The sequence below is a fragment of the Belonocnema kinseyi genome, chromosome 8 (genome assembly GCF_010883055.1).
Source record: "Belonocnema kinseyi isolate 2016_QV_RU_SX_M_011 chromosome 8, B_treatae_v1, whole genome shotgun sequence".
Lineage (NCBI taxonomy): Eukaryota > Metazoa > Arthropoda > Insecta > Hymenoptera > Cynipidae > Belonocnema > Belonocnema kinseyi.
Genome location: NC_046664.1, coordinates 5938363 through 5962688, shown reverse-complemented (window position 1 = coordinate 5962688; position 24326 = coordinate 5938363). Strand labels below are relative to the sequence as shown.

The following is a 24326-nucleotide window of genomic DNA, read 5'->3' as shown; positions in this document are numbered from 1 at the left end:
AGTATTCCATCTGCATCATATACCATTTCCCCCCTACTATTTCTCATGTTGACAATTTCTGAATTTTTGTTTCCTTTCATTTTTTTATAAAGTAGTTTCCTGAAGTATATTACAGGTGATGTGTAGTAATAATTTTTTTTTTTTCATTGTCATTATTAGTCCATTTTATAAACAAACTATGTAAACGAATGCTCAGTGTCAACATTTCATATAAGAAAAAATAGTTTTTTTCTTAATTCTCCTTAAATATCATTGTCAATGATTTTTAATAATAAGGCTTTGTCATTTCATATTTTTTACAAAATTTTATTGATAAATTACATAAACAAATTCTCAGTCTCAGCTTTTATAAGAATAAAATCGTCTTGCCTCATAATTTTTATCAAATCATGTTACCAGTTACTTTTAGTCATAAAAATGTGTTATATTATTTTTCAATTTATAAACAAATTATGTAAACAAATGCTCGATGTCGGCATTTATGAGGATAAAAAAAACTGGTTTTTCTCTTAATTATTTTCAAATTACATTGCCACTGATGTTCAATATTGAAACTTAATCATTTTTTAAAATTTATAAACAAATTATATAAACAAATGCTCATTATCGGCTTTCATAATGAGATTTTTTAAAATTTTTATAAAATTATGTTACCATTTATTTTTAGTAATACAAATGTGTCATTCAAAATTATTCCTTAATTTGATAAATATATTCTCTGTGTTGGCATTTATAAATAAAAATAACTCGTTTTTTTCTTAATTTTCTTCTAACATTATTCTGTTATGCTACGACAAAAAATGGAGTCTCTTGTACTTAATTTTCTTATCGCTGTGATTGATTTCGTATAAAGCATTCCTGATCTTATCCAGCAGGATACGAGAATGCTGAAATAAGAAAAGAATATTATCCAATAGCTTCGATCTTCGGGTCCATCGTTATGACTTAATCATTCGCAAATGGCCTTCAAATTCCATGTATTCCAGTCTTTAAAAACCATAGACTGAAAAGATTAAACGTCAAGGCCAAAAAGTCAGAAAATTCTTTTGAGGAAAAAAATAATATTAACTTTTGGGTCATTCTAATTAAATATTAATTTATTAGATAATTAATTAATTTTCTACTAGACAAGGCGATTGACCCTATTGCTACTCTCTAGATTTAAATCAGTTAAATTTTTTTACTTATTCAAATCAGTTACTAAATTCTTCTTACGAATCAGTGATTTTTACTGATAAATCAGTAAGTTTTTATCCATCAATAACAATAACTGATTCATGGCTATAATTCATTCACTGAATTAAATTAGTAAAAATTGTAAATGATTGAAATATAGAGCCTTTTTATGTGTTTTTTTTTCAAATCACGATCAGAAATTATTAAGAAAAATCTACCAATCTTCCTCATAGATTTTGACTTGTTAAAAAGTATAATTTTTTTCCCTGAATATGATATTGAATTGACACTCAACTTTTGTTATTGATTTTTTTTATTATGCTTAAAAAAATGAAGTAAAAAAGACAAAATAAAATAAGGAAAGGGATTTGGATTTTTCGTTCCTTTCCCTCATTTTTTATTTCGGTAAAATTTTTAATTTATGATTTTTCTAATTCATCAATTTTTTATATGAAAGTGTCTAAATGAACAATTTGACATCATGACGAATTCCAAAGCAATCTGTACGGTTTTGAATAATTATGAAAGATTAGAGATTACTTCTTTTTAGATCTCCGTAATTTTTTTAATGATTTAGGTTTTATTGTAGAGGAACAATTTTAAATTTTGAAAACTTTTAAATTTCTGAAAGAAGAATATGAGAGACTTTGGACCATTTTTTTAAGTTTTCAGGATTTGAAAATTTTCTGGGTAAATTGAATTGTGCCAAATTAAATAATTTTAGGAAAACTTGAATAAAATTTAAGAGACATTCAAAAGTTTTGAAACGATTATGAAATAATTAAAACTTGTGAAGATTTTTTAAAATTTTTTATAAATTTTCACGGAAATTTGAAAAAAAGTTATAATCCTGGGAATAATTTTCATAATTTTTTATTCAAAAAAATTAATTTTGAAGATTTTTTAAAAAGATTTATTAAACGATTTTGTAGAATTTGGACAAAGAGGGTAGAAGATTTTATAGTAAAGTGTTTCAATTTGTCAATAATAAGAAATAAAAAATAAAGTAAATTCAAGAAATATTTAGAAGAATTAATGAGATTCAAATAGAATTCTAAAAGTAAACAATTTTTTAGAAATTTGGACTTTTGAAGTTTTTAAAAATTAAGTTTAGAAGCTTTAAAATTATTTCGAAATGTTTTAAGAGAAAAAATAAATTTTCTTTAAATTCTTGGGAAAATTCAGAAGATTAGAAGTCATTTTTTCATCTTAAATGATTTTTCAAATTTTCTGAAAGAAGAATACGGGAGACTTTAGACCATTTTTTCAATTTTTGACAATTCGAGAATTTTCTGGGTAAGCTGAATTTTGCAGAGCGTCAATTGAATGTCAAAAAAATTGTTTTTGAGACAAATGAGAAAATTTTAAATGATTGTTTTGTAATTCATTCTAAGAGGAAATTAGACAAAAAATAACTTTTTAAAATTATTTTCTCAAATTTTGAAAAAGCGTGTACAAAATTTTCAATAAAATTTTTCAATTTTGCCATAGTAAATAATTTTAGAAACAATTGGAAAATGTTTAAGAGATATTTAAAAGTTTCAAAACGATTCAAAAATAATTAAAACTTGTGAAGATATTTTAAGAATTTTGTAAAGTTAAACGAAAATGCTAAACAAATTTTCAGATTCCTAGTAAAAGTGTCAACAATTTTTTATTTCTAAAAATTAATTTCAAGAGATTTTTTGAAAAGAATTTAAAAAGATTTTATAACAAAGTTTTTCAATTTGGTAGCAATAAAAAAATGAAAAATAAAATTAAGAAAATAAAAATTCGAGTGAATTCAAAAAATATTTGGAAGAACTATAGAGATTCAAATATAATTTTTAAAATTAACAAGTTTTCAGAAATTTAGATTTATAGAGATTTTAAAAATTAACTTTTTAAGCTTCAAAAGAATTCTGAAATGTTTCAAGAGAAAAAACTTTTTTTCTTCAAATTCTTGGAAAAATTTAGAAGATTACGAGTCATTTTCTCATCTTGAATGATTTTTCAAAATTTTAAGAAAAATTCAAGTCAGTTGAAAATATTTTCAGGATTTGAAGACGCTTTAAATAGATTAGAATTATTTAAGAATATCGAAACATTTACCAAAATTTATCAAGCATTTCTTTATTTCTTCGAAAACTCTAAATGTCTTAATCTTCTTTTAAAAGGATTCGATTTTTTTCTTAAGTTTTGTAAAATTCCAGAAAACAAAAAGATAAAATTCTTTGAAATGCTCTTGACTCTTTCTTAAAACATCCAAAATATTAATTTTTTGTTTTAATTTTCCCAAAAATCTTATGAAATTTATATTTATATAAATTTCAAAACCAACTGATAATACTAAATTATAATAAAAATTAAGTGTTCCAAAACTTTCAGCAAGTAAATAGTTATTTGACATTTTTATATTGTATTATTATTAGTATAATTTTCATTAAGGTATTTAAAAAAGTTTTACATAGGCGAATATAAATTTAAATAAACACGTTGAAGATTGTGTTGTCCAAATTTGTTTGATTATTAATTTTTTCAATTTGCAAGAATTTTGTAGTTAAATTTGAATGCTGAACGTTGAAAATTTTTTTTTTATTTATCTGGAATTTGTTCGATTTTCATTCGTAACATAGTTATCACGATTAACACAAATTTGAAATGATTCATCAAAATGATACTCAATTAATGTGTGCTTGAAATATGCTAACGAATTGAGTATTTACAAAAAATGTATCTATTTAATAATTCTCAGTGACTTTTAGTTACTCACGCTTGAGAAAAAAATTCGTTATCTTTCATCTAAAATCGCACCGCGGATGATTATCTCGAAAAATACTCATGTAAAGTCAACGATTTCAATAAATTTTATTGCGCTTGTGATTTTATCTTGCAAATTAGACTTCTTTCGAAGAAAAAAATCTTATAGGTGAATAAAACACAGACAACGATTTGTGATTTGCTTAATAATTTAATTACTTGTTTAACTGCTTAGAACTCAATATTCAATTAAACACTACACATTTGAAAATTTTTATTTATTTAAAAATTTTATTACCCTAAGCACCACTACGCATTTTTTTGTTTTAATATTAGAAACTATACAAAACTCAAAAAATTTTAAATTAGAAGCAGTTGGATTCCATCCAAAAAGAGGGATTTCCACTAAATAGTTGAATCTTCAACAACAACAACAATTTTTTTTTGAAACTTTTGCATTCCTAATTTAGAAAAATTTTCACCCAAGAAGTAGTAAATTCAATTAAGTTGTTGCGTTTTCAATCTAAAAGATAATTTTCTGCAAACCCGGTAAATTTTCAACACGAAAATATGAATTTTTATGAAAACAGTTAATTTAGAATAAATAGTTGAATTTTTAACCCAGAAGGACGAATTTTCTACAAAACAGGTAATTTTTTCACCGCAAGAGATCACTTTTGAAAAAAATAATATTAAACAAAATAATATAATTCATTGAAAAATAATTAGATTTGCAACCAAAAATATTAATTTTTAATTGAACAGTTGTATTTTTAACGAAAAAAAGAATTTTCGCCAAAAAAAGACGTTAATATTTTTGTCAAAGAGAAGAATTTTAATTAGACGTAGAATTTTCTACCAGGAGAGATTTCTCAGTCATAATCGACTAAAATGCCTAATATCTTTTCTGAAACAAATTCTTGGATTTTTAACAAAAAAGTATAGTTTTCAACCAACCAATTAAAGTTGTTACCATAAGAGGTAAATTGTTAACAAAATAATTGCATTGTTTCCTAAAAAATATTAAATTTTTTCTAAAAATTTAATTTTCGGGCTAAAAAGACGAATTTCTAACAAGGAGAGATAATTTCAACTAGAAAAAAACCCAAAAAAATTTTTAAAATGTCAAAATTTTTTTTGACTAAGTTGTTGAATTTTCAAATCAAAAAGGCGAATTTTAATCAAACAGACCCATTTTTAATAAAGAAGGATGACTTCTAGACTAAATTTCTTAATTTCAAACAAATAATATAATATTAACCAAATAATTAATTTTGCTGTCCACAAAGATAAATTATAGAATTTTTATTACATTTTAAATTTTCGACCAAGAGACATTTTTCGATAAGGAGTGAAATAAACGTTAACCAAATCGTTCAATTTTGAAGCGAAGAAGACGAATTTTAAATAAAATAATTAAATTTTCAAAGACAAAGGACATCTTTCTAACAAGAATTTTTATTTTTCAACAATATAATTGAATTTTTGACCAGATGAATAAATTTTCAAACAAACAAGTCATTTCTGAAACAAAAGAGATCTACTTTTAGCCCCTAAAAAAGAGTGTCTTTTTAACAGAATTGTTGAATTTTTAACAAAATGCTTGAATATTTAACAAAATAATTTATTTTTCAAACATGCAATAAAATGTTTTACCAACAGAGATAAATTTTCAACGAAATCGTTACATTTTTGACCAAAAAAGATTAAATTTGCAGAAAAAGAGATAAAATTCCAAATATAAAACACGAACTTTTAACAATAACAAAAATTAAATTTCCATCAAAAGAAATGAACTTTCAGCCAAAAAAAAAAGCGAATTTCTACCCAAAAAAGATTACTTATTAAAATAAAATCTAATAAAATTGTTGTCAAATCTGCATTTAGTGATCCCGGATTTAGTGATTCCTTGAATTGATGTCGCGCCTAGCGTATGGGTGAGAGGAGCTGCGGAAGGATTTCGGTGTTCACTCAGGCGTGACGAAACGGAAATAGAAACACTGTCTCCGTCACCGTCAGCCCCAAACCTACCCTAAATTTAGTGATTTTTTAACCTTCGGGTAGCATTTTCAATTAAATAGTGAATTTTCGGCCTAAATTAAAAAAAATGTGTTTAACAATTATTATTCAGTTTATACATTGTTAAAATTCAGACATAAACCTTTTTCATATTTCCCTTTTTGTCTCGACTTTCCACTCAAATGCGAACTAAATGGATAAAGAACAAGTAAGAAAATTGAACTATTTTAGCATAAAAGTTAATTGTTTATCCTGAAAAATTGAGCCATCTTTTTGTATTAAAAATTCTACAGTTTGGATAAAAAATATGAGTTTAATTTTTAAATTCATCTTTCCGTTTGTAAATTAAATTATTTTGACGAAATTCTTTTTTTTTTCGTCAAAACTTAATTTTTCCAACCAAAAATTAAACTGATCCATTTTCGGTGGAAAATTAATCCTCTTGGTTGAAAATGAATCTTTTTCGTTGCAAAATCAATTGTTGGGTTAGAAAATTATTTATCATGTGGAAACATTTTTAAAAAACTTTTATTTGTACAGATTAATTTTTTCCTGGACTTTACTGAAAGTTATAAAAAAATTAATCTTCCGGGTTGAATATTCATTTCTTTCATTGCAAAATTTAAACCTTTTTTTGAAAAAAATTTTTTTTTTTATATACTTACATTTTGTAACTGAAATTGATTTGTACCGTTATTGATTTAAATTTTAGTTATTAGTTAAAAACTTAAGTATTTGGTTAGAAATTCGTGTGCCTTAGTGAAAATTAGTTTTTTAATTGTAAAAAATTAAGCGTATTGATTGAAAATTTGATCATTCGATTAAAAATTCATTTTTTAAATGAAGTTTCTTCGTTTCAGTTCAATATTTATGTATTTTGTAAAAATTAGTTTTTTTTATCGTAAAAAATTAACAGTGTTGGTTGAAAATGGATCTTTTTTTTTTATTTGTAAAAAATTAAACGTGTTGATTGGAAATTCGACCATTCGATGGATCTTTTTAGTTAAATATTCATTTCTTGATTGAAACATTTATCTTTTTATTTGGAAATTCATTTGTTTGATTAAAAATTCATTATTTTATTTGACAAGTTCATTTCTTGTTTTAAAATTTTAACTATTCCGCTGAAAATTCGTACTGATTTTTTCACAAAATTAATTTGCTAATTTATATATTTATTATTTATTGAAATTCAGCTTCCTTAGTTAAAAATTATACTATCGGGGGGGGGGGGGGGGGGGGTCTTTTTTTAATAGGAAATTGTTCTTTTTGGTTGCAAATTAATCTTTTCGGTTAAAAAGTCAATAGTTTTGTTTGAAAATTCAATTTTTTTGTTTAAAATTCGTGCATTTTTCTGAAATTCGTCTTGTTTAAATAATATTCTTGGTTTAAAAAATATCTTTTTAGTCAAAAATTCAACAATTTAGTTAAAGATTTTTTTTAGTTAGGAATTGACCGTATAGTTAAAAATTATTTCTAGTTAAAAATTCATTGATTTGGTTAAATAATCGTTTTCTTTCTAAAAAATTATTCGTGTTGATTGAAAATTAATTGTTTTGTTTGAAAATTTCTTCATTTAATTTTGTTTCATTGTTGGTTAAAAATCTATATTTTTCAGTTGCAAATCTCTATTTCTAAAATTTAACTGTCTTTTGAAAATTCCATTTTTATATTAAAAATTAATTTGTCTTTTAATTGGAAATTTCACTATTCCTTTTTTGATCAGTATTCATCTTCTTGGTTTGAGAAGCATTTCTCTAGGAAAATTTATTTTTTCAAATACGAATTTCTGTTTGTTTAAAATTTGTTTTTCATTCCCTAAATCAACGGTTTAGTTAAAAATTAATGTATTTTATTGAAATTCTTTTTGTTAATTATTCTTGTTGATTGATAAATTATATTTTATATTAAAAATTCAACCCTTTGATTTAAAAATCTTTTTTTAGGATTCATCTTTTAATTGAACAACTGTCAAATACAATTTTTAAGTATTTTTTCTAAATTTTTTTTTTTAAATAAAAAATTTATTGTTATTTGCAAATTTATCGCTTTTGTTCTAAATTCCACTGATTGATTAAAAATGGGTTTGATTCATAAAAGATTGATCGTTTTAGTTGCCAATTCATTTCTTGGGTGAAAAATTCAAATGTTTTCTCAAAAAGATGATTTATTTAGTAAAAAAATTAATTTTTAACTTGAAATCAAACTATTCCTTTTTTGTCACAAAATTATCATTTTGAATTGAAAATTTAAAAATTTTATTATAGAATCATGTTTTTTGTTTAAAAAATTATTTATTTGGATAAAAATTCATTTCATTCATTGAAGATTCATTGTTTTAGTTGCCATCTTTTCGTTGAATGAAAATTTATTTTTTTAAACCAAAGTTCATCTTTTTTCGCTGGAAATATAACTGTTTTACTTTTTGTTCAAAATTAATATTTTTAAATTTTAAATTTAACGATTTGGTACAAATTTTATATTTTTTGTTTTAAAATTCATCTATGAGGTTAAAATTTTATTTTTCTGGTCGATAATTTAATTTTTTTCATAATTCGTTTATTATTAATTGAAAACTAATTTTTTAAACTACTTAATATAATTATACCATTGTTGGTTAAAAATCAATTTTCTTGATTAAAAATTCATCTTCAGTTGCAAATTCAACTATTTGGTTAATAATTCATTCATTTTGTTGAAAATACTTCTTTTATAGTGGAAAATTGATCTTCTTGGTTGAAAATTTAATTATTCTGTTTAAAAATTGATTTATTTTTAATAATTGAAAATTGCTCTTCTTTATTTGCAAATTCCACTAATTGTTTAAGAATTCAAACATTTTATTTTTAAATTTAGTTTTTTTATTTGAAAATTCGTTTAATTATTGGTTGAAAATTTATTTATTTTTACTGGAAATGGATCTATTCCATGATAATTCAAAATTGATTAAATCGAATTATTTTGTTTGGAAATTTCAATTATTTTGTTTGAATATTCGTTTTATTATTGTTTGCAAATGTATTTATTTATTTTTTTATAGTATAAAATTAATCTTCTTGTTTGAAAATTTATTCATTCATTCATTTATTTATTTACAAAAAGTGAAACCATTTAAGTGACGAATAAAATTTTTTTTTTTGAAAATTCAACTATTTGTTTAAAAATTAATTTATTTTGTTTGCAATTTCGTTTTATTATTATTGGAAAATTTATTTATTTTTTCCACTGAAAATGAAATTAATTTACTGATGATTGAAATTCGATCTTCTTTAGTTGTGAATTCAACTATTTGTTTAGAATCCACCTAGTTTGTTGTAAATATTCCTTTTTTGTCAGAAAATTTAATTATTTTGTTGGAAATTTTATTTATTTCGTCTGAAAACTTAATTATTTTATGAGGAAATTCGTTTCATTCTTGATTGAAAATTTATTTATTTTTTCACTAAAAATGAAACTATTTCATTCAAGATTAAAAATTAATCTCATTTAATTGCAAATACTTTTTTACATTAGAAAATTAATCTTCTTGGTTGAAAATTTCATTAACTTATTTTAAAAATTATTTATTTTGGTTGGACATTTAATTATTTTGTTTAAAAAGTACTCTTTTTTTATTAAAAATTAATTTGTTTCACTCAAAATATTCCCATTCCGTAATTGTAAAAAATTTGATTTTCTTTAGGGTCACATGTAATTATTTGGTTGAAAATGCGTGCTTTTTGCAGAAAATTCTGTTGTTTAAATATTCACCTTTGGTTATAAATATCACTATTCCATTTTTTCAGTTATTGTTTAAAAATTTAATTATTTTAGTTCGTTATTAGTTACAATTTTTTCCACTGAAAATGCAACTATTCCTTTGGTGATTTAAAATTTATTTTCACTATTTTCAAATGAAACTATTTGTGCAAAAATTCATCTATTTTCTTGAAAATACTTTTTTTTATAGTTGAAAATTAATCTGGTCGGTTTAAATTATCTTGTTTGACAATTTATTTATTCTCTTTTACTGAAAATACAACTTTCACTGTGATAATTAAAAATTAATCTGTTTTAGTCCTAAATTCAACTATTGGTTTAAAAACTCTTCTAGTTTTAAATTTAAATTATTTTCTTACAATTTTTTTTTTTACTGAAAATGCAACTATTTCATTAATGATTATAAATTTATCTTTGTTAGTTGCAAATTCAACTATTTGTTTTAAAAGTAATTGATTTGGTTGAAAATGCTATTTTTATAGAAGAAAATTAATCTTCTTGGTTGAAAATGAAATTATCTTTTTGGAAAATTTTATTCTTGTTCAAAATTGATATATATATATATTTAATGAAAATGCAACTATTTCACTTTTGATGAAAATTTAATCTTCTTTAGTCTTAACACTCAACTATTTGTTTAAAAATTCACCTATTTTGTGAAAAATAATTTTTCTATAGTACAAAATTAATCTTTTTTAGTTGCAAATTTAAATATTTGTTTAAAAATTAATTTTTTTTCGTTGCTAATTCAACTGTTTGCTTAAAAATTAATCTATTTTATGGAACATACTCCTTTTATAGTAGAAAATTAATATTCTTCGTTGAAAATTGAATTATTTTGCTTGAAAATGTATTTATTTTATTTAAAATATTATTTTCTTATTAAAAATGCAACTATATAAATAATGATTTAAAATTATTGATCTTTTGCAGTTGAAAATTTAATTATTTTGTTTTGATATTCGTTTGATTATTGGTTGAAAATTTATTAATTTCCTTTTTCACTGATAATTCAATTATTTCATTGATGATTAAAAATTGACCTTCTTTAAATTTAAATGTAAAAATAAATTTCTGTAAATTTAACTATTTTTTTTTGTTTTTTCAGGGTAGAAAATTAATCTTCTTGTTTGAAAATTTAATTATTTTGTTCGAACATTCGTTTATTTACTTCTTTTTTTTGACTGAAAATGAAATTATTTTATTAGTGATTAAAAATTTATCTTCTTCGATTGTAAATTTAACTATTTGTATAAAAAGCCATCTATTTTGTTGAAACAGCTTCTTTTATAGTAGAAAATTAATCTTCTTGATCGACAGTTTTATTATTTTGTTTAAAAATGCATTTATTTTATTTGAAAAATTATTTTTTAACTGAAGATGCCACTATTTCATTGATGATTTAAAACTGATCTTTAGTTGAAATTTCAACCATTTGTTTAAAAATTCATCTATTTTGTTGAAAATACTTGTTTTGGAGTGAAAAATTAATCTTCTTGATTGCACATTTAATTATTATTTATTTTAAATTTATCTTTTCTGTTAAAAATCTATTTTATTATAAAATTCGTGTCATTATTGTTTGAATTTCTTGTTGCTGAAAACATAACTATTTTGATTTTTTTTTTAAATTAAACCATTTTGTAAACTAAAAAAATATTTTCAACAAAATATGTGAATTTTTAAACAAATAGTTGAATTTACGACTTAAGAAGATCGTTTCGAATCGTCAAGGAAATAGTTCCGTTTTTAGTAAAAAAATTTAAAGTAATAATGCAACTAATTTTGCAACAAAATAATAAAATTTTCAACAAAATAGAATAATTTTTAAATCATAAGTTTAATTTGCAAGTAAAGGAAATTAATCTTTAATCGCCAATGAAATAAATGCATGCTCATTAAAAGAAAAATTTAATTTAAAAATAAAATAAATAAATTCTAATTTTATAGTAGCAAATTGGTTCAAAATTTATTTACTTTTTTTTGAAAATTTAGTTATTGGGTTTTAAGATTCGTTTCATTATTTCTTAAAAATAAATGTTTTGTACTGAAATTTTCTGGTTGACTTCCCTCTAACTTCTAGTATCTTCCGATTATTTATTTTCTGTAATAAAAATATTTCTTAGTTAAACTGCAGAATTCCTAAAAATAAAACCAAAAATCCAACGAAAAAATTTAAACAACCAACATACAATGTTCCTATTAAAATTTGAGCAAAAAAAATAAAGAAAGAAAAACACTTTATTTCTCCAAAAAAGAAAAGAAAATAATTTTCCTCCTTGGACAAAAATAAAAAAGAGGATAGAATAATGAGAAAGTAAAATTTCTTTCTTCTTTTTAATTTTTTTCTAAGGAGGAAAATTATTTTCTTTCCTTTTTTATGAGAAAAAAGTGTTTTTATTTATTTCTGATTTTTTTAAAAACTTCAATAGGAACATTTTTGGTCGTTGTATTTGTAGTTTTATTTTCAGGAATTTTGCAAATGGACTTCTTTAATGTAGGATTCATTTTTTAATTTTTTTAGGGCAAATTTTTATAACAAGTTGATTAAGTTTTCACTTCTTAAATAACAAATGTTTTTATTACAGAAAATAAATGATCGGAAGATATTACAGGTTGGAGGGAAGTCATGCAGAAAAAGTCAGTGAAAAAGATTTGTTTTCAAGAAATCATAAAGCGAATTTTAAAACCAAATAATTAAATTTAAAAATAAATAATCAAATTTTCAAGCCAAAAGATTTTAATAATCAATGAAATAGTTGCAATTTCAGTAAGAATAAATTTTTAAAAAATAATGAAATTTTTTACCAAGAAGATTCCTTTTCTACTATAAAAAATAATGTTTAATAAAATGGATAGATTTCTAAACAAATTGTTGAATTTGCAACTACAAAAGATAGATTTTTAAGCATCAAATGAAAAAGATAAATTTGTAAACAAGAATTAAACAAATGTTAGAATAAAATAATAACATTATTTAACAAAATAATGAAATGTTCAACCAGGAAGATTGATGCTCTAATATAATGGTAGCATTTTTAATAAAATACCTGAGTTTTCAAACAAATAGTTAAATATGCAATTAAGAAAATCAATTTTTCATAATTAAATAAATAGTTGCCATTTCAGTACAAAAAATTTCAACCATTTGTACAACGAATGTTGAAACAAAATAATCAAGTTGAAAAAAAACGAAATAAATGAAACAGTTGCATTTTCAGTAAAAAAATAATAATAAATTTTCGACCAATAATAAAACAAAGGTTTGAAAAAAATTAAATTTTCAAGCAAAATAAATAAATTTTCAATGAAAATAATTCAATTTTCAATCAAGAAGATTAATTTTCTATCATAAAAGAAGTATTTTTAACAAAGTATATTAATTTTTAAACAAGTAGTTCAAATTGCAACTAAAGAAGATCAATTTTATATCATCAATAAATAATTGCATTTTCAGTAAAAAGACATTCAAATTGAATCAATAAATATTTTTAAAAAATAATGAAATTTTATACCAAGAATAATGATTTCCATCTATAAAAGAAGTATTTTAAACAAAATAGGTTGAAAACAAATAGTTGAAATTGCAACTGAAGAAGATTAATTTTCAAACAAATAGTTGAATATGGAACTGAAAAATATTAATTTTTAATTGTCAAGGGAATGATTGCTTTTTCAGTAAAATAAAAAAGAAATTTTCAAAAATAATAATCCAAATTTCAAATAAAAAGATTAATACTGTACTATAAAAAATGAGAAGAGATCGATTTTAATCATTAAGGAAATAGTTCCATTTTCAGTAAGAAAAAGTCAAATAATGATATAACTAACTTTTAAACAAAATATAATAATTTCTAAGCAGAAGGTAGAATTGGCAACTAATGAAAATGAATTTTTAATCATCAGTGAAATAAATGAATTTTCTTTAAAAGAAAAAGAAAATTTTTAAATAAAATAAATATATTTCCAAACAAAATAATTCAAATTTCAAACTAGAAGATGAATTTTGTACTATAAAAAAAGAGTATTTTTTAACAAAATAGATGAATTTTTAAACAAATAGTTGAATTTTTAGACTAAAAAAGACGAATTTTTAATCGTCAGTGTAATAGTTGCATTTCTAGTTAAAAAAAAGTTAAGCAAAGAGGCTCATTTTCTGCTATAAATAAACTATTTGTTTAAAAATAAATTAATTTTGAAACACATAGTTGAGTTCGCAACTAAAAAATATTAATTTTCAATCGTCAATAGAATAATAGCATTTTCAGTCAAAAAAAAAATTTACAAACAAATTAATCCAAATTTCAAAACCAAAAGATTAATTTAATACTTCAACAATTATTTTTAACAATATAGGTGAATTTTAAACAAATAGTTGAATTTACAAATAAAGAAGATCAATATTTTTCACCAAGGAAATAGTTCCATTTTCAGATGAAAAATGTCCACTAAGAAAGAAACTAAATTTAAAACGAAATAATGAAATTTTTAACAAATCAGAATAATTCTTAAACAAAGGTGGAATTTGCAACTAAAAAAATTAATTTTTAATCGTTAATAAAATTAATGCTTTTTATTTAAAAAAATTAACTTTTTAAATAAAATAAATACATTTTGAAACAAAATAATTCAAATTTCAAACTAGAAGATTAATTTGGTACTATAAAGAAAGTTTTTTTTCAAAAGGCGAATTTTTAAGCAAATGGTTGAATTTTAGGACTAAAGAAGATTAATTTTAATCGTCAGTGTAGTAGTCAGTGTAACAGCATTTTCAGTAAAAAAAAGTTCGAATTAAATAAATATTTAAACAAAATAATGAAATTTTAAACCAAGAAGATTAATTTTTTTACTAGAAAAAAAGTATTTTCAGCAAAATGGGTTAAAAACAAATAGTTGAATTTGGAACTAAAAAATATTAATTTTTAATCGTCAATTAAATAATAGCATTTTCAGTCGAAGACAAAATAAATTTCCATACAAATTAATTCAGATTTTAAACAAAAAGATTAATTTTTAAACAAAAGTTTGAATTTGTAACTTAAGAAAGTTAATTTTTAATCGCCAGTGAAATAAATGCATTTTCATTAGAAGAAAAATTAAATTTTCAAATAAAATAAATACATTTTCAAACAGAATAATTCAAAGTTCAAACTAGAAGATTAATTTTGCACTATAAAAAGAAGTATTTAAAAAAAAAATAGATACATTTATAAACGAATAGTGGAATCTTAGGTCTAAACAAGATTAATTTTTAATGGCCAGCGTAATAGTTGCATTTCCAGTGAAAAAAAAAAATAAATTTGCAACCAAGAATCTTAATTTTCTACTATAAATGGAATATGTTGAAGAAAATAAATTAATTTGAAAAAAATGTTGAATTTGCTACTAACGAAGATCAATTTTAAATCATCAGTGAAATAGTTGCATTTGCAGATGAAAAAAAAATTCGAATTAAATAAATAAATATTTAAATAAAATAATTGAATTTCAAACCAGGAAGACTAACTTTATACAATAAAAGAAGTATTTGCAACAAAATAGGTTAAAAGCAAATAGTTGAATTTGCAACTAAAAAATATTAATTTTTTAACGTTCCATTTCCAGTAAAAAATTACAAGTAATAATAAAACTAATTTTAAAACAAAATAATGAAATTTTCAACAAAATAAAATAATTTTTAAGCGAAAGGTTGAATTTTCAACAAAAAAAATTAATTTTTAATTGTCAATGAAATAAATGCATTTTCATTGAAAGAAAAATAAAATTTTCAAATAAAATAAATACATTTTTGAACAGAATAATTCAAACTGCAAACTAGAAGATCAATTTTTTTCTATAAAAAAGTCATTTTTAAACAGAATTGGTGAATTTATAAACTAATATTTGAATTTTAAGACTAAAGAAGATTAATTTTTAATCGTCAGTGTAATAGTTGCATTTTCCGTAGAAAAATTAAACCAAGAATCTTAATTTTCTACTGTAAATGGAATATTTTGAAGAAAATAAATTAATTTGAAAAAAATGTTGAATTTGCTACTAACGAAGATCAATTTTAAATCATCAGTGAAATAGTTACATTTTCAGATGAAAAAAAATTTCGAATTAAATAAATAAATATTTAAACAAAATAATTGAATTTTAAACCAGGAAGACTAATTTTATACAATAAAAGAAGTATTTGCGACAAAATTGGTTAAAAGCAAATAGTTGAATTTGCTGCTAAAAAAGATTAATTTTTTAACGTTCCATTTCCAGTAAAAAGTTACAAGTAATAATAAAATTAATTTTAAAACAAAATAATGAAATTTTCAACAAAATAAAATAATTTTCAAGCAAAAGGTTGAATTTTCAACAAAAGAAAAAATTTTTAATTGTCAATGAAATAAATGCATTTTCATTGAAAGAAAAATAAAATTTTCAAATAAAATAAATACATTTTTGAACATAATAATTCAAATTGCAAACTAGAAGATCAATTTTTTTCTATAAAAAAGTCATTTTTAAACAGAATTGGTGAACTTATAAACTAATATTTGAATTTTAAGACTAAAGAAGATTAATTTTTAATCGTCAGTGTAATAGTTGCATTTTCCATAAAAAAAATTCAACCAAGAAGGTTAATCTTCTACTATAAATTAACTATTTTCAAGAAAATAAATTAATTTTGAAAAAAGTAGTTGAATTTACAACCGAAATAGATCAATTTTAAATCTTCAATGAAACAGTTGCATTTTCGTGAAAATTAAAAAAAAAACGAATCAATTTTCCAACGTAATAAGTCAATTTTTTAACAAAGAAAGATTTTAAATTGGATTTTAATCTCGCTTAAATTTCTTTAATTTTAATTAAAGAAGTCGATACTAATGAATCCCTTAGGGTACTCCTCCTACTTCTGAGAAGTGCGCGGATAGGTGGGGGGTCGGGGGGACAGATAGATATAAAGGAGAAAGCAGTCGGGTCCGGGTGCCCAGTTTGAATGAAAGATGCGAGGTGCCGGGATGCTGTGTATAAGAACGGGGACCATATCTCTCCTTGTCCTTATTATTAGCCATGCCTGTGAGTAAGACACAAATACAACTCCCGATATTTGCAACACCACCCAAACCCCCTATCGCCCCCCCCCCCCACACATACCCACGCGAGAGCAACTTTCATTCTTGAGCAGACCAGCTAAACTAGATTATTTCCGCATCGCGGCAATCAGTGCATCAGCAGTGTTTTGTGAAGTGTTACCTACTTTTATTATTTAAACAAAGGGCCGCGGAACTGAAGTAAATCAATTTTATTTATTTACTTAACAAATATTCTTTATCATAATTCATTAAAAAAATGAAAAAGGAAATTTTAATGTGTGTTTTGAAACGTTTCAAATAAAGGGATGTCGATTTTGGTAAAAGAGGAGGTGAAAGATTGTTTAATTTAAACCAAATGTGATGCGCGAGATTTTGGATTACGATTTTTTGAGATCAGAATCAAACGTGAAGTGAAAGACCGAATGTGGATCAGTATCATTTTTTTTTTTCGTTGTGTATTTATGTAGCTATTTCATTGTTGGTCAATAATCAATTATTTGTTTTGTTTTGGATTCAACTTTTTGGTTGAAAATTCCAATTTTTTATATAAATTTAATCTTATTCGTTGAAAAACGTCTTTTTTCTTTAAATGAAAATTAATTTTTTTCTTTAAAATGTAAGTGTTCCATTGTGAATTAAAAATTAATTTTTCCTAATTCCAAATTCAAATGTTTTAGTTGAAAATTATGTTCGTTTTCCTGAAAATAAAACTAAGAATCTAACGACAAAAATTTAGACAACCATTATAAAGTGTCCCCATTGCAGTTTGAAAAAAGAAAAAAATTGCCTCAAAATTAATTTTTTAATTAGAAATTGAACTATTCCTTTTTTTATTAAAAATTCATTTGTTTTAGTTTGAAATGTAACTATTTGGTTAAAATCTCGTTGTTTTTGTAGAGGAAAGTTGATCTTTTTGTTTAAAATTTTGATTACTTCGTTTGCAAATTTATTTCATTAAAAAAAAAATTAATTTCTTTACTGAAAATGTAACTATTCAACTGTTGGTTGAAATTTCGAATTTTTTTATATTACATCAATCTTTATAGTTAAAAATTAATTATTTGGTTAAAAATGTAATTATTTTATTTAAAAATTCGCTTTTTTCAGAAAATTAATTGTTGAAAATTAATAATTGTGTTTTGTCTTCTAGAAAATTAATTGTTGATGATGCATTGTGCTAGCTGAAAATGCAATCCTTGGATTAAAAATTTAAGTACTTCGTTGACATTTAAAAAAAATAATTTTTGAACGGAAATTTAAATATTCGTTATTTGGTACAAAATTCCTTTTTTTAGTTTTAAATTCAACAATCTGAATAAAAATTCGTATTTTTGATCAAATTAATCGTGTTAGTAAAAAAATTCAACTTTTCGGTGTAGAATTTCATTATTTTGTTTAAAAATGTATTCCTTTTTTTCAAATGAAAATTAATTTTGCCTGAAAATTTAATCCAAAATGTAATTGTTGGTTAAAAAATTCATATTTTCTTCAGCGTCAAATTCAACTATTTGATTAAGAATTCACATTTTTTTATATAAAACTAATCTTCTTCGTTAAAAAATCATCTTTTTACTTAAAAACTTAATGATTTTGTTCAAAAATATGTTGTTTTTTTCTAAAAAAAATTAATGTTTGAAGATACATAGTTTCAGTTAAAATTACATTTCTTGGATGGAAATTTTTTTTTAAGTTGTATTTTTTATATAAAATCATTCTTCTTAGTTAGAAATTCGTCATTTTGGATGAAAAATTTATTACTTTGCTTCAAAATTTCATTCTTTTTTGTTTAAATGAAACTTAATTTTGTCTAAAAATGTAACTGGTCCATTGTTGGTTAAAAAGTAATTTTTCTGAATTAAAAATTCAAACTGTTTAGTTGACAAATTCGTTTTTTTGTTGTTATAAAAAGGTATTTTTTAACTAAAATAGTTACTATTTCTTTCTTCGTTGAAAATTCAACTATTTATTTGAAAATTTGATTAATTTGTTTGAAAATTTAATTGTATTCGATTTTTTTCCTGAAAATGTAACTATCTAACTGTTGGCTCAAAATAGATCCTTTTTAGTATCAAATATAATTATTTGTTTGATTTTGCGTGCAAAATTATTTTTTAACTCGAAATTAATCTATTTTGTGTTTTAGTGAACATTTATCTATTCAATTAGAAAATTCGAATGTTTGTTTAGAAATTTGTATTTTTTTATACAAAATTAATCTTAATAGTTTAAAATATTTTTTTTGGATTGAAACTTAATTATTTTGTTTAAAAATATGTTGTTTATTTCTAGAAAATGAATGATTGAAGATACATCGTTTTAGTTGAATTTATATTTTTTGGATTGAACGTTGAACTTTTTTTCAACATTTTTTTTCTGTTAAAAATTAATTTTTTAAACGGAAATTAAACTATTCCTTGTTTTGGTTAAAATTTTTTTTTTAGTTTGAAATTCAAGTATTTTGTTAAAAATACGCTTTTTCTGTTAAAAATAAATTTTTCAAAATGAAATTGAACTATTCCTTTTTTTATATAAAAAATATTTTGTTTAGTTTCAAATTAAATTATTAGGTTAAAAATTCGTTTTTTTGTTGTTGTACAAAATTAATCCTCTTAGTAGAAAATTCATGTAACCCGCAAAAGTTGCATATTCCACTATTTGGATGAAAATTATTTATTAAAGATTCATCGTTTCAGTTGGAAATTAATTTCTTCGATAAAAATTTAACCATTTTTTTAATTGATCTTTTTGTCTGCTAAAAAATATTTTTTTAAACGGAAAATTATCTGTTCCTTTTTTATTATAAAATCAATTTTTTATTTTAAAAACCAACTCTTAGGTTAAAAATTCGTATTCTTTGTATGAAATTAATTTTCCTATTTAAAAATTCATCTTTTTGATTGCAAAGTTGATTATTTTGTTTGAAAATGTCTTCCTTTTTTAAAAATAAAAATTAGGTTTTTCTGCAAACGTAACTATTCCATTGTTGGTTGAAAATTAATTTATTTTAATTTTAAGTTCCAAATTGCTTTCTTGGATAGGAAATTTAACGACTTTGTTGAAAATTTAGTTCGTTTATTGTCCAAATTAATTTCGTGTGTAAAGTATTCCACTATTTAGTTAAAAATAAACTTTTTGATCAAAAATGCATTGTTTTGGTTGCTTTTGTATTTCTTAGTTTATAAGTTTATCTATTTTGCTGAAAATTCAATTTTTCGCAAAATTTAATTATTTTGTTTAAAAACTCGTTTTCTTCAAACTCATTTTTTTTCTTTTGAAGATGAAACTATTCCATTCTTGGGTAAGAACTTATTATTTTTGGTTTCGAATAATCTTTTGGCTTATTTATTGGAAATAAATTTTAACGATGTTGTTGGAAACTCGGATTGTATTTCGCACAAGATAAGTTTTTTCAGACTGTAAATTAAACTATTCCTTTTTTGGTACAAATTTATATTTTTCTTAATTCAGTCTTCTTGGTTGCAAATTTATCTTTTTATTTGAAAATTTAATATATTTTTTTAAATTACTTTTTCTTTGAAAAAAATTAATTTCTTTCATTGAAAATATAACTGTTGCATTGTCATTTAGAAATTCACCTTTGGTTGAAAATACCAAAATTCTATTGTTTTTCACTTGAAAATTCAAACATTTGGTTGACATTTTTTTACATAGAAAATTAATCGTGTTGGTTGAAAATTCATCTTTTTGTCGAAAAATTAATAATTTGTTTTAAAATTCATCTTTTTGTTTGTTTCACTATATATTAAAATATTAAAATATTAACAGAACAAAAAATAAAGAAAATACTTTTTCAGCGGAATATGTGTTTTTTATCTTAATTATTTATTATTTTATAGTTGATATTTTATAATTTCAAAAATAATCAATTAGTGGAAATGTTCCAATTCGATAATATTATGATAATATTAAGATTCTTTGATACTAAAGTAGGATAAAATTGTTTTAAATTATTTTTGATCTAATTTCAAATAAAAATAATAAATAATAAAAATCAATTTGGATGAATTGGAGTTTAACTAAATACTTCGATTTTGATATTTTATCATATTATAAGTCCAAAGCGATAATCACCCGCTGCGTGAGATTCGTTATCTGAGTAATAAATAAACCAAATTATTATCAATCAAAAAGGGAGCAATGAAATAGCTTCGATTAAACACAATAATATTTCTGAAAACTTTCTACACGTAAAAGAAAATAAATTATTATACGTTTTCTTTCCTTTCTGCTTTATACAAAGTTTTTATTTTGAATATATTTGTATATCAATGAGTACTATATTACTTTGCAATTTTAAGAATTCATCAAATATATTTTTCATTATTATAGAAACTAAAATTTAAGAAATAAATGAGTGTCTTTCAATCATATTTGTTTTTATTGAAAACACTATTCACACTCTAAATTTAAATTATTCATAATTTTACTGATTAAAGCACGCAGGAATTTCGATCATAGCATGGTTTTAGTTCTGACCTTCGTCTTCATTAGAGCTGCTCCGAAAGTAAACAAGCAGGTCATGCTGCGATGTTGCGCAACATGACGCAGTTATTTGGCTAGGCCGCTGAGTTACGGCGCTTTATCTCTACCCAGCTGAAAATTCCTGTGCAGGTTCTTAGGAGGATCTTGGACATGTTCCTGGAAACGAAACTGCACAGAAACCTGTACAGGTAATCTTCACAGAACCTGTACAAGAATTTGGCAAAGGAACCTGTACATTGTCTTGCAAAGGGGCCTGTAGATGATCCTGCAAAGGAATCTGTGTGCAAGCTCAACTTGAAATCATCCTGTATAGGTTCCTTCACAGGTAGATTTGAGAAACAGGTTCACGTACAGGAAGTAATCCGTAAGGGTTTTCTAGTAGATTGGCTCTCTCTGCAGTGAGTTAGACCTTTCGGGGAATAAAAGAAAAGAAACTTTATAGCTGTAATCAACATGATTTTTCGCGACTGCTTTCTATAAATGACTTCATACGCTTTTCTGTATAGAAACCCGCGCTTCAGTTTACTTTGCAAAGCTACCTGTACAGGAACTATACACCATCATTTAAATTTTCCTTTGTCGGTGCAGGTTTCATTGCAGGATGCATTAAGGACAGTTTCTTTCGTCAAATTCCTGGACAGGTACCGCCAAGATTACCTATACAGGTTCGTGTAAAGATTCAAGTGCAGCAACATGTCCAGGTTCCTCGAATTTTCCTGTGCAGGTTTCCTTTACATACGGATTTAATACGCAAGTTTACGTTAAGGAGCTTGTTCAGGATCCTATACAGAAATCTGCATAGAAACTATTCTACGAGGCTGCGCTATCAGCTTGGCTTTCTCGATAGTAAGTTCGATTTTTAAGGGAATGAAAGAAAAGCAACTTTATAGCTGTAACCAATGTGAGTTTACAAAATCAATGTTTATAAAGGACTTGATACGCTTTTCTGGATAGATACCCGCGCTTTAATTGACTTCACAAAAGAAACCTGTACGGGAACCTATACTCCATAATTTAAAGGTTCCTTTGTCGATCCAGGTTTCATTGCAGTATGCATGAAGGACAGTTTCTTTCGTCAAATTCCTGGACAGGTACCACCAAGATTACCTATACAGGTTCGTGTACAGATTCAAGTGCAGCAACATGTTCAGGTTCCTCGAAATTTCCTGTACAGGTTTCCTTTACATACGGATTTGAGACGCTGGTTCAGGTTAAGGAGCATGTTTAGGATCCCATAAATGAATCTGGATAGAAACTAATCCGCGAGGCTTCGCTAGCAGCTTGGCTCTCTCGATAGTAAGTTCGATCCTCAAGAGAACACCTAAATTTACTTCGCAAAGAAACCTGTACAGGACCTATAATCGATTGTTAGAAAAATCTCTTATCAGCGCAGATTCCACTGCAGGATCATGTACAATTTGTTTCAAAAAAATTCCTGAAAATAAACCGACAAGATTACCTGTATAGGTTCTTTTGCAGGATCGTCTCCAGAAACATGCCCAGGATTCTTTGAGGATTCTGTACAGGAATTTTCAGCTGGGCATTCCACGGTTTTGTCATGTGAAATTGACTGATTAGAAATTTCACTCTGGGGCCATTTTCAGGCTTCAAATCCGCATCATTATTATAATTGAAAGGTGACTGCGAATCAGTCACTTTTGTCTTATTCAAATGAAGAGTTTATATTCTCGAAAATTACCAAGAATCATTTAAATGTATTATTTTAAAATATTTAAATTGTGATTAGGTTTAATTGTTTCAGGATAATTTAGATAATTTAAGGTTTACCGATTTTTTTTCCAGATGGTCTACCTTTACAAATACTACCCAGCATCCCGGGCTACATCCCTGTTTATATTAGAAATGGAGACCAACCATTAATAGAAATCAATCCTGCTTTAGCCGAAGCATTCCACGAGACTGAAAATTATTCCAAGGTAATTTATTTTAACAGAAAAATCTTACACTTAAAGAGATATTTTTAACTTAAATTGTTTATTACAAAGGTAAATGTTGGTTACTAACAATTCTTTGGAATATAATAAGTCTAAAAAGCTGCTTCGATAAATACTTGGTCATCCAGAATTTATTTTCCCTGCAAAAAGTAGGAAATTAAAAAATTTTAATTAAAATTTTTCTCGGCACAGGCGATGCGAAATTTGCACCTTGACCGAATTTCTGATCCACAGAATCTTGATGATATAAACAAGATCATAGACCCAAGTCCACAGTTTGTGAATGAATATGAGAAAAACGGAAATTCGAATATTATGAAGGTAAAATATTTCAAATTGTTATTCACTATATAAAATTGCCTACTTTTATTTTATCATATCTTAAAATAAGTTTATTAGGATGCCAATTAAAAAACTACATATTTTTTATAAAATGTTTTATTCCGCCAAATTTATACTTTAAAGAAAATAATTAACTCCACAGTTTTTCCAAATAATTATTTTTCAATTTCCTAAAGAAATTTAAAGATTAAAATTAAAAAAAAAAGATTAGTTAATTGATTAAAAAGATTTAAATTAAAAAAAGGAAAAAAATTAGGAAGGACAGAGTGGTCCTAGGTTTGCACAGTAAGATTCTTTGTAGAAAACAAAGCATAAATAGGGTTTGATAGCGCTTTGATGTATTTGGTCAACTACCACGATCTTTTATTTACAATTATATGTTATTCGGAATAGTGTGGAGTGGTTTTTTTTTATTTAATAAAATATTTGTCCTAAGTCGGCACACCCTGGTCCTGAGCACCCAATTCAAATTACAGCGCAAGGATATCAAGCTTTGGTTTCTTGCGTTTGGAATTACGTCTCATAACTACAACAATGTAGAATCAGCATAAAGTCCATTATCGCCGTGAGCCGCCGATTGGAGGGGATAGACGAAACGATGCCAGCGCGCGGGGTGGCGAGTAATGAGTTTAGCGGGCGTTTGTTTTGATTACATTTGATATGCATTTCAGTAGGCAGTATGTGGAATTATACATGTTGTGTTGTGAATTGTAAGAATAATGGTAAAACGAAAGATTGCAAATTTTATAAATTTCATAAA

At 23.9% G+C, this 24326-nt stretch overlaps 1 protein-coding gene across 1 annotated transcript in view; it reads left to right on the top strand.

Moving 5' to 3' along the window:
* The first annotated feature begins 16655 nt into the window (after positions 1 to 16655).
* LOC117179017 overlaps positions 16656 to 24326 on the top strand; it is a 10506-nt gene continuing 2835 nt past the window's right edge. The window contains exons 1-3 of the mRNA XM_033370642.1: positions 16656 to 16749; positions 23073 to 23206; positions 23417 to 23545. Coding sequence (XP_033226533.1) covers positions 16677 to 16749; positions 23073 to 23206; positions 23417 to 23545 — 336 coding nt within the window. The 5' untranslated portion in view covers positions 16656 to 16676. The remainder of the gene's footprint in view (positions 16750 to 23072; positions 23207 to 23416; positions 23546 to 24326) is intronic.